Source organism: Gambusia affinis, linkage group LG24 (genome assembly GCF_019740435.1).
Source record: "Gambusia affinis linkage group LG24, SWU_Gaff_1.0, whole genome shotgun sequence".
NCBI classification, from domain to species: Eukaryota; Metazoa; Chordata; class Actinopteri; order Cyprinodontiformes; family Poeciliidae; genus Gambusia; species Gambusia affinis.
Window position 1 is genome coordinate 10,291,684 of NC_057891.1, and position 11,478 is coordinate 10,303,161.

The 11,478-nt window shown below is 38.2% G+C and overlaps 1 protein-coding gene and 1 non-coding gene across 3 annotated transcripts; both read left to right on the top strand.

Moving 5' to 3' along the window:
- The first annotated feature begins 35 nt into the window (after positions 1 to 35).
- Positions 36 to 107, top strand: trnae-uuc. Its single transcript has one exon. It is a non-coding gene; the product is annotated as a tRNA-Glu (tRNA).
- A 556-nt stretch (positions 108 to 663) lies between these two features.
- On the top strand, positions 664 to 11,196 carry LOC122827286 (glycerol kinase-like). 2 transcript variants are annotated; one of them, XM_044110052.1, is made up of 21 exons: positions 664 to 880; positions 2,388 to 2,461; positions 2,540 to 2,646; positions 2,800 to 2,877; positions 3,182 to 3,261; positions 3,350 to 3,487; positions 3,591 to 3,700; positions 4,673 to 4,739; positions 4,973 to 4,990; positions 6,207 to 6,242; positions 6,320 to 6,387; positions 6,500 to 6,542; positions 6,626 to 6,706; positions 7,634 to 7,712; positions 7,833 to 7,929; positions 8,004 to 8,088; positions 8,170 to 8,290; positions 9,164 to 9,307; positions 9,393 to 9,479; positions 10,184 to 10,270; positions 11,075 to 11,196. In XM_044110052.1, exons 1-21 carry the CDS (start codon positions 800 to 802, stop codon positions 11,083 to 11,085), a joined length of 1,692 nt encoding a protein of 563 aa, XP_043965987.1. In that variant the 5' UTR covers positions 664 to 799; the 3' UTR covers positions 11,086 to 11,196. The 2 variants fall into 2 exon arrangements, with proteins under 2 accessions (XP_043965987.1, XP_043965989.1); XM_044110054.1 differs by lacking the exon at positions 4,973 to 4,990.
- Positions 11,197 to 11,478: the final 282 nt, after the last annotated feature.

Consider the following 11,478-nt stretch of genomic DNA (forward strand, 5'->3'; position numbering starts at 1 on the left):
ACATGTTACTGAAGGGTGAGTTGTGTGCACATGAATCCCATATGGTCTAGCGGTTAGGATTCCTGGTTTTCACCCAGGCGGCCCGGGTTCGACTCCCGGTATGGGAACAACGTATTTTTACAGAATGTTGCCTTTTTCAGCAACAATCTTAAGAACTTACTTTCGTGCATATGTACACATCGTAGTTTGAGGCATTACTGTCATGTCCTTGCTTTCGAAGTCACTTTAAGTAAAACAAGACGTTTACTCTCCCCAACATACTGTACGTGTCTTTGGTTTTATTCTTGCGTATCTCTCCATGTCCTCTCAATAGTCCTCCTGGCTGCCAACAGCCATCTCTATCTATAATAACTCGTTGAAGAATCTTAACTAATAAGAGTTACAACAATTAATTTCCCTTTGATAACAATAACGTATTCAACATAGCTTAAATTTCACTTTGTGAACTGAAATAAATGAATAATTGGGGGAAAAAAACGCACTACGATAAAATTAAATTATCATACACAATGAAAACATGTTCTCTGTTTTAATGATACTGGTAAAGACCTCACAAAATATAAACATTTAAAAAAATCTATCAGTTTATTTCTGTAAAAAGGTTTGCGTGCATTTTTATTCTATTTTTTTGTAAACGACGCCATGGTTACGTCTGTTTTGAGAGCGACTGAAACCGTCACGTCATAAGATCGCGGCAGACCGCTAGCTGGCACGCCCCATCTTTAGGTTGTAACAACTGTGCCGCACCGGTGCTGGTAATCGGGTTTTCAGCTCCCCGGGACGGCCCAAGAACAGCTTCATGGTGGCGTCTTCGCACCGGATAAACCTGGGCCCGCTGGTTGGTGCCATCGACCAGGGAACGAGCTCCACTCGGTTTCTGGTAAGACGGACAGATTGAGCTCGCCAGGGAAAACCGTTGAGGTTGCTTTTAATGTGTCACAGCTGGCCGTGCCCTTCACCGATCTAATATATTTAGCTTTTACGCTGGCTAAAGGATGTGTGTTAAAAAGAAAATTTACGTTGGTGAGATTCTTCTTCTATATGGTTTCATTCAGAAAGCTGTCTGATACAACAGTTTGTATAGTATCTAAAGGCATTGGGGAACACATGTTACTATTATTATTTTTTATATCGCCCTTAAATTAACAAAAACCGAGTGTGGTAGCCACAGTGATTTAAATTGTAAGAATATAAGGTCTGGATGTTGTGCAGCTGGATTGTTTTTTCTAACACTTTTTATACTTCGCTTATTTGTTATGATGCATAACCATAGCAACAAGGTGGTTTACAACAAGGAGTAGCTGATTAACACTGTAAAAGCTGAATTAATACCAGAAATGAAGCCAGAAATCCCAAAGGAGTGGAAAAGGAGGCATCATGGATGCAAAGCAGAAGCAAAGAGAGAGAGGAGGAAGTTCAAATGATCTCTTCCATCAATCCTAAATTTGATGGAAGTCAAATTTAGGATTGATGGACACAAATCTGTCATTGTGCTTTTTGTACAATGACAATAAAGGAATTCTAATTCTAATCGGCAACTTGTGATCATTAGCTAAGTTGGATGAATTCCAAGCTCTGACAAGGGCTCAATGAGAGTGTAGAGAATGGAGTATAAAGTGTTTTACTGAGACATGGCTGCAGGATCATATCCCAGACTCCAACGTCTCTCTGCTGGGCTTCCTGACTGTACAAGCAGAGAGAGATTTAAAGAGCAGCGGGAAGAGAAAAAGAGGTGGAGTAGCAGTGCTTGTCATCAAGGACAGGTTACTGTGACGTGTCGCCTCTGTTGTCCTGATATGGAACTCTTGGCAGTTTGCCTTCATATTATTTACCAATATAGTTCACCAGTATTATTTTGGCAACTGTTTACTCAGATGTTGCCGACAATGCAGTCATAAGTTTTGCTGTTGCTAAGATACGGATATAACATCCCAGTCCATTTGTGCCAATATCTGGTGATTTTAATTAGGGCTGTCGTTTTCTGGCCGATTGCCGATTACCAAACTGTAAAAGGGCTGACCTGCCGATCCCGATTTTGGCCGATTCCAATTTTTTTTGGTCTGAAATATTTCTAAATATAACATAAAAGTTGCTGAGTGGGGTGACTATTATTAACTGCAAATGTACAGACATAACCTGGTGGGAGGTCTGTCACTCAAACCTCTCACTGCAGAGCAGGAGAGGACAGAGGTTGATGTTTAGACCTTTCCTGAGGTAGATAAGATCAAGGAATAAGATCAGCTTCACTTGCAAGTATCGGCCGATCACTGGAATTTATTTAAGTGCTATTTAATATTTTCCTTTTGGGAATAAAATCATCTTCCATAGTACACAAGAAAGCAAGCTAGAAATTGAAGTGTCGTTTTTTTTTGGTCTCCATTTTCCAGGTGTTCAACTCAAAAACAGCAGAGCTGCTCAGCCATCATCAAGTGGAAATCAAACAGAAATTTCCTAAGGAAGGGTAAGGCTTGCCTCTCGTCTGCTGTCTGATGTTACCTCGTCCAACTAATGTGTCCCTGTTATCTTCCTTCTTGTCCAGATGGGTGGAGGAAGATCCCAAAGAAATCCTGCAGTCAGTGTACGAGTGCATAGACCGCACATGTGAAAAACTCACACAGCTCAACATCGACGTGTCAAACATTAAAGGTACAACAGTTATACCACGGCCGAGTATTAGGACCAGGTTAAGAAAAAAGAAAGAATTATGACATTAATAATGCTCAGATTTCCAAATCAATGGTGTTTGACTTTTTCTCGTATGCGTGATTGTCAGCCATTATTGTGTTTAATATGCTGCAGCTGTTGGAGTGACCAACCAGAGGGAGACCACGGTAGTATGGGACAAGATGACCGGGGAGCCCCTCTACAACGCCATCGGTACCCATCTCTATGGCAACCGTTTGTTTAATATACTCTTGTACTGCGTTTGTAAGAGGGTAAAAGTCATGTTTGGGAAGCATTATCACTCCATTTAGGGTTGCGGGTTCTAATCCAGGAATTCATATAAGGAATGCATATAATGTGTTTCCATGGAAAGACTTCAAGAGAAATTCTTAAACATTATTCATCTAGATGTCACTAGTAGTGTGCAATATTTATGCTGACAATTTGTAGCTAAATGTAGCTCCAAGTGTAGCTAAGAGCAACGAATTGATCAGATTTTTTTTGTGTTCCTGTTTAGTATGGCTGGACCTGCGAACTCAGTCAACGGTTGAGAATCTTATAGATAAAACTCCAGGAAGGGATAAGAACCATTTACGAGTAAGACTGAGACCTGACTTCTTTCCCTGTGATTCATTGTTTTTATTCATGTTGGTGTACATCTAAAGGGTATTTTGTGTTGCTGCAGAATAAAACGGGCCTCCCGCTCAGCACCTACTTCAGCGCGGTGAAGCTTCGCTGGTTGTTGGACAATGTAGAGCCGGTCCAACAGGCCGTGGCTTGTCATCGCGCCATGTTCGGCACCATAGACTCCTGGCTTATTTGGGTCCTCATAGATTTTCTGCATCACCTCTTTTGTGGAGATCGGTGGAAGTTGTAAATGAACGGATGAAACAATTGTTTAAAGTTTTCAAATGTCTCCCTAACAGTGCTTGACAGGGGGGAAATCAGACGGAATCCATTGCACAGATGTGACCAACGCCAGCAGAACCATGCTGTTTAATATTCACACAATGGCCTGGGACGAAGAACTTTGCAAGTATGGCTCCTGGACTGGATTTTATTTTTATTTTATCATGTTGAAATAAGATTTATTTTGTGTACATTTATGGTTTTTATGGTTTTTGTTTTAATATACGAGCAAAACTGCTGACGCGGCTCTACCAACTGGGTTTGTACTTTCTGAAGTTCAGACAATTGGACAGTCGTGCATCATTTTAATTCTGTATTAAACTTATGATAACATCCAATTAACATACAAGATTACAAAATATTAAATTATAAAGGTGTTAGGGATTTATTCTTTACAAATTTTAATAGCCATTTTGAGAAACATTGAGCTCAGTTACATGTAGTTGTTTTGATGCGAGTTTAATGTAAGATGCATCACTGTAACAAATACTTTTGCCATCAGTTGCTAGTGTGAGAAGAAACCTGAGTGGATTCATGAAGACAAGCCAACATTAATACAGTAAAAAGATGTAAAAGAAAAGAGTTGATTGTTACGATCGGCATTGTAACAATGCAGGAAGGGATAAGAAAAAAAGGCGGGATAAAAACATTTAGTGAGGGTTCATTCACTCCAGCCCTGCTCAGGCCGCTTTCATCCAACTCCACTCTGGTTGTCTAGAAAGTCCGTTTTGTTTGGGGTGAATCTAAATGTAAACTCTGGTCTGCTCAGTTGAGGAGCAGTTTGAATGAGGCAAGCGGACCAGAGACTGCTCCAAAAGTGGGAAATGGACTGTACTGCAGGGCATTCTGGGTAAATACAACCAGAAATGCTCCAGCCATTAAAGTCTGGCGCCCAAACACCCAAATGGGCAGACAAGATGGTTTCTGGAGCGACCAGACCTCAGTTCTGAAATCTACTTTAAAAAGCTTCTGGAAAAGACTACACCAGGAGGCAGTATAGCTGTAAAAACTATTATATTATCTCCTACAGAGACTAAAATGGAGGACTTCCAGAGCACAGAATGTTCTAATTATATCTTTCCTTGGTTTACTTTTTTAGATATTTTGGTGTTCCTATGCACATCTTGCCTAAAGTGAGGAGTTCATCAGAAATATATGGCCTGCTGGTAAGACACAGACTCTTTCTTTGTGCAGTTCAATTCTAAAAACAATCCTACTAATTTTATTGATTCTTAAGTGAAATGATGTATAACAAAGCTTTTATCTTTTTTGTTTTATATAAGAAATGTTTCTCAGGTTGTTGTTTTTTTTTTTTTGTTTTTTTTTTAGTGCATGAAGGTTGACTGATAAATTCTTTTAGGCATTTTTTGTGCAATTATCTCTCTTTTCTCACTGTTAGAAAATAAGTTCTTGCTGGGTAAGTGATAACTCATCCTCACTCTTTTACTCACCATGTAACCCATTTGGCTTTTCCATCACCGGCAAATAAATCCACCATTCCAAAACTCCAAATGTGGAGGAAAGGTCTGCACCTTAACAGAAGCTATAAAAAGATTTAGTGTTTCCAAACAATATTTCATTTTTCAAAGATCAAAATCAGTTTTGCAAGTTTAATTTTAATGTTATTTAGTGCACTTATTGCAAAATATTTATTTGATTGTACAGACTTCAAGTCGGCACTGATGCTTTATTTTATTATCTGAGTATCTCAATTAAATTAGCAAAAATTACAATTTATTAATAGAAATATTTTAGTATTTTATGTGAATGTTTTAGATACAAAATATTTAAAAAATGTAAGAGCAATTGAAATATTACATATTAGATGAGTTATATCATTTAATTATATGTAAACATTAGTTTAATATTTGACTAGAAAACTTAAACATGTAAGATATAAAAGTCAGATTAGCTGAATTTCTCAAATCTTTAGGCAACAAACTAAAATTCATAACAATAAGGATAAACATTCTTTCATCTTGATGATTCTGTATTTGTAAAAACTAGACTCTTACTATGAGATCGATGCTGGATCTATTTTAGTTGTTGGGAATGTTTTGGATGGTGGCTGTCACTGTTGGCTGCTCTGCTGGTTGTCCTTCTCACCACTCCTTCATCTCTTTACAGTTTTCCTTTCACATTGTATTTCCTCTATGAAATTCTAACCCTAATTTGCATGTGTGAGTGAAGACTTTATTTCCCAAAGATTCACCCTTTTATCTGCTGGTAGAAGTCAGCTGCTTTTCTGTTATTTGACTCTGTTTAGTCAAATAACAAGTGATTTATTTTCCTACGCCTGTGTTACCTGAGCTTGTTTATTCATCAAGTTTAGACTTGTTTTTACATTTAATTTTGTCGAGTTATAACAGTGTTTTAAGATGTGTACACTTTTTTTCATTTCATTTTAATTGTAACGAGTTGAACTGTTAAAACTCTTAAGTTGATAGGATCGGGTCAATAAGACCTCGATTTGAGTTGAAATTTTAATTCAGACGCAGTTTCAATCTGTGTACATTTAAATTCCGAAAGCAATTTGAGATTCAACTCAGATTTAATTAAAAATGAATTGAAATTTTTGATTACAAATAAAAAAGTTGGATTTGAATCTTATGGATTTGATTTTTCCGTCACAGAAAGCCGGGGCCCTCTCAGGTGTTCCCATCTCAGGGGTAAGTCTGTCATCTTTTATTCTAAACATTCATGCATACCTACATGTATTTAATCTATAACGTTTCTTTTGAACCAGTGTCTTGGTGACCAGTCAGCTGCTCTCGTCGGTCAGATGTGTTTTCAAGATGGAAGTGTCAAAAACACGTATGAGCTTTCTTTAGCCCTGCGGGGTTTTTCAATGAAGTCTTTTTTTTTAAACGAACGGCCATCCTGTCTTTAGAAATCCAACAACACTTTACCTCTGTTATCCCTTCAGGTATGGAACTGGATGTTTTCTCCTGCGAAACACTGGAACAAGGGTAAATTAGTTTTTATTTCAAACAAACAAAACAACAAACATAATAAAAGTGCATAACCTGCAGTGGTGTGTGTCAACTTGCAGCCTGTCATGTCTAATAACGGTCTGCTGACGACGGTCGCTTACAAAATGGGCCGGGACAAACCCACCTATTACGCTCTGGAGGTGCAGTAACATTTCTGAACTATTATCATATTTGACTTCATGTAGTTCACTTTTATTCTACTGGTCTACTGTGCCTTCATAGATTTACCTGAAATGAATTTAAGTATAACATAAAATAACGCAATACCATACATGTTGCATTTTTCTTCTCATTATGTCCTGAGCTATGTGCTGTTTTTTTAGATTGTTTTTCATAAATATCAACGTCCCACAGGAGAAAATGCCTCCATCCAACATTTTATTCAGGGCTGAGCATTTGTCGCTTTGTTTATAATTTTATTGTGACAAAAATGTTCATTTATTGTCACGATAAATTCCAGTGGTGTTTAGTTTTACCATTTTCTCCACGGTTTTTGTCATTTAGAGTATTGGTAAATATGAATAATTGTGAAAATGTGAGGAAATCCAGCTGCTGTGTGCAGTTTAGTGACAGAAATCACACTTATTAATGTGACTGGGGTCAGAAAGAAGCTTATTAAATATTAGAATCACACAGGCATACCCAAAGTTACCTAAAAAAGAAGTAATAAGTCGTTATTGTCATTTTTATTGTTATCACAATAGTACCACAAAATATTATGATATCACAACATACTTTTATCTATTTGAAAACCTAAAAATAGCAATAAAACTGTGGTACTTTTGAAATATGAGATATTTCCTGCAGTAGATATTCATCACAAATTAGCAAGTTGTTTTTTTGGGGGGTTTTTCCAAAACATTTGCAATTCTGTATGAGTTTATTTTTAGCTGGACTGGAGGTAAAAATGGCTCCTGTTCTAGAGTCAGAAGTTACATGCAGTTTTTGGATAATTTCTTCTTTCACAAAATCTGCTTTTTTTTTTTTTCCCCAAGCTGAACCTTTTGGAGTCATGAACTTGCCACTGAGTCTTTCTGCTTATTGTTGTCTGTCGTCTGGTTGCCCAGGGATCTGTGGCCATTGCTGGAGCCGTGGTTCGTTGGCTGCAGGACAACATGGGAATCATCAGCTCATCCAAAGAGCTCGGTACTTCCTCCATCAATCAGCTGCAACTTTTTGACATTGTTGATTTGCTTTAGATATATATATATATATATATTTTTTTTTTGCTTAATGTTTCCTGCTTTCATTTCCTCATATCTGCAGAAACGTTGGCCGGATCGGTCGGCACCTCCTACGGTTGCTATTTTGTTCCTGCATTTTCTGGGCTCTACGCTCCATACTGGGAGCCCAGTGCCAGAGGGTATGAGTGACAACTTGTTTACGGCGCAGCGGCATAAAGCAGCATTATTATGACGTCAGATGTTTACTCCACAGGATCATTTGTGGGTTGACTCAGTTTACCAACAAGAGACACTTATCTTTTGCCGCACTGGAAGCCGTCTGTTTCCAAACACGAGAGGTAAAGCTCAGCTCGAAAAATCCTCTCAGAAAGTGAAAAAAGAAGAAAGTAATTGGAGCAATTATTTGTGTGTGGATGCAGATCCTGGACGCCATGAATCAGGACAGTGGCATCCCTCTAACTCAGCTGCAGGTTGACGGAGGAATGACGACCAACAAGCTGCTGATGCAACTGCAGGCCGACATTCTCTGCATCTCTGTCGGTGAGGGAAACTCAGGAGGAAAATGGCAGCCGGTTGTGGAAATATTCTCAGCACAGAATACAGAGGAATTCTGAATTCATCCCCTCTGATTTGATACTTTGTAGATCTGCCCGTCGTTTAGATGATCATTGGACAAAATGAAATCTGCTTCCTCAATTTATGTTTATACTTACTGGAAATAATCTTAACTTAAAGACTGACCATATTTATTAGGCAAAAAAAGTATCCAGACCGTCTAGTAGGTTGCAGTTTTCTGGCCGATCATCAGTCCTTAAAAAGCCTGATTTGATGATTCTGATTTTTGGCCGATGGTGATTTTAAAAATGTCTATTTATCTAAAGTACTTCTGCGCCATGAAATACAAAAGACTCAACTAGAACGAATCGGACTGTACCTTAACCTGTTGGTTCTAAAAATCATGAAACAACGCTGGATGGACTCTGGACCAACTTGGTTCTGTTAGGCAAAATGCTAAAGTAAGGGTGTGATATGAAAAAGTCAAGTCGTCTTTTAAATATAAACCCATTTATAAAAAAACCCAATTTTTTTAGATTTTTCTTTTGTAGAAAACAGAAAAGAGGAACAATCTAGAAAATCAAAAGTTTTAAAATATCTATTTACTAAATTTATTAACCTTTTGGAAAACATGTGTACATGCATACTTTTCCATAAAGACATCTTCCTAGTTAGTAATGAATTAACAGTAATGCTGTTAGCAATTTACATTTTCCAACTCTCCAAAATGGGCAAAACAAGAAAAAGTAATTCTTTCTTTATTTATTTTTTTGGATGTGTTTTTTCCTGTTTGATAGAATGTGATGGTGTAGTGATTGTGTGAATGTAAAATGCTCCACCTTGTGGTGTTGCTCACAGTGAAGCCGTCCATGCCGGAGACCACGGCTCTGGGGGCGGCCATGGCGGCGGGCGCGGCCGAGGGCGTCAAGGTGTGGAGCCTGGAGCCGGAGGACCTGAGCGCCGTCACGTCAGAGCGGTTCGACCCTCAGATCAAACTGGAAGGTAAAAAAAACCCCACATCAAATGAAACCCACACCCGTGTGGCTGAACACGGTCAGGTTGATGCAGCTGTGATTGTGGCGTGCAGAGAGCGAGTTTCGCTATGCGAGGTGGAAACAAGCCGTGAAGAGATCCATGAACTGGGAGACCACACAGAATGAGGACACTGAGAGCCGTGAGTACAAATATTTGTATGTTTTCAGCCAATAATTTGTGTAGCTTTTATGAATTAACCAAGGAATTAGGAATTAACCAAACGATGTTCCAGTGTTTCCACTTGCCACACCAAACGTCCCTCCCTGTATTTCCAAATAATCTGCTTAAATCATAATTTCCAGATCTGGTCATGCTGGGCGGAGACGGCTCCCTGCTCCAACACGCGCCAGTTATTTATATGCTTCTGGATAAGCTGAAGATAAGCTGTTGAGCTCATTTGTTCCTTCATTCCAGCTGTCTGAAACATGTAGGAGGTTTGTTTAGACCTGTAGGGGCTGAAGCTAACCTCTCTGCTAATTTGAGCCAATATGTGTTCGTTAGTCAACAGAAAACCACTTAGTTGACTCATGAAACATTTCACCACCAATCTGAGCTCACTTCTTAGAAAGTGACTTCCCAATGTTTCCATTTTGGCCTCGGATCAAAATCATCACATGAAACCAAGCAGGACTGGCTCCGACCTTAACTGTTGAAATCAGTGGATCCCTTTAAAGACCTTTAAAGCTTTTGGTCTTTAGTTCTTGTTTTGAGGAAGAATTGAACTTGTTCCTGTATAACTCTACCACTCTGAGGAACAAACGGCTCCAATAAATGATGAATCAGGTTGTAAATATGTGTTTGCAGCTGCAGCCGTTGGCTCATGTTCTCTCTGTTCACTTACAGGGGGAAAGAGTCTCTTCAGCAGTATCCCGCTAGGATTCTACATCATTGGCAGCATGCTGATGTTGGTTGGGGCAAAATACCTTGCAGGTCAGTCAATCTGTTGGAGTTTGCACCTTGGAGACAAAGATAATAATACAAATGTAACTTTTAATTTGTTTTGCTTTTAAATTAAATCTTATGTTTAGTAAAACAAAGAAAAGAATTGTCACTTGATTTGCCATTACTTAAAATATCTAAAACAAACGAACAAAAAAAAAACCTAAGCATTAAAAAAAAAAAATCAAAATTTGTTTTGACAAAGTAAAAAATTGTCACTTGCATTTTTTTAAACAAATACTTTCATTTCAAAATATCTGTTTGGTTTAAAAAAAGAATAGAACAGTTCTGAACAAACTCTTTATAACTGTCTTCAATCAGAGGGTTATTCAGAATCGTCGTAATACTGACTGCTACAGAAAGAAGCTTAAATAATAAGTTTCCCTTTTGGATCAATGGTATTTATTTAATTTATAAATACCTTTTACTTAGGGTTATTTTTTTTGTTCAAAAGAAAAAAGGCACAAGTACAAATTTCTCTTAGTTAAAAAAACAACTTTTAAAAATCTCAAAATGACCAACCTGATGGTAAAACATCAGTTCAAAAGCAGATAAAATCATCTGTTCTGTGTTCCACAGTGAGCCAGCGTTACAGTCACGCTTTAAGCCAGTTACTTTTGAGGATTAATTTGGAAAAAGATGTCAATCATTTGTCAACATCTCCTTTTTTTTCCCATCTAAGATAATGTTTAATCTAACAACGCCCACTGAAGCAAAGCCAACTTGTGTTCAAGCTGAAACAAGATCCCCTGTTGACACTGAAACCTGTTCTGTCGTCTCTCAACCTGATTTCAGGTCGCCTGTAGTCCCAGAGGAGACGCTCAACAGAAACCAACGCCCGGCCACCGCTCCTCTTTCTTGCACTCTTTGCTCCCAAGCCATTCCAGGAGAATAAAGAATCCAGACAGCTCTGAACAGAAAACTATTTTTTATTCTACTTTGTATATCTGTAGCAGATTGGATCATATTGGCATAAAGAAGACTAACCTAGCTAGGGTTTTTTTTTTTGGTTTTTTTTTTACAGTGTAGATATGAATTTTAGACTTATTTATTGTGGAAACTAACTAAAACCAATGTTCTTGAAGTATGGGGTCTAATTTGGATTTTCACGTCACTGTTTTGTGTTTTGCTGTTCTGGAAGCTCACTAGTGAGTTTTTTTAGAGCACTTTAAGTAATTCTTTAGTCTGGTACGAGCAGC

Bases quoted from the DNA above. Each gene is read 5' to 3' on its own strand.
- LOC122827286 (XM_044110052.1), top strand. From the start codon at position 800: ATGGTGGCGTCTTCGCACCGGATAAACCTGGGCCCGCTGGTTGGTGCC. The intron at 6,243-6,319 runs GTAAGTCTGTCA...CTTTTGAACCAG, and splicing joins CAGGTGTTCCCATCTCAGGG to TGTCTTGGTGACCAGTCAGC. The intron at 6,543-6,625 runs GTAAATTAGTTT...GTCAACTTGCAG, and splicing joins TGCGAAACACTGGAACAAGG to CCTGTCATGTCTAATAACGG.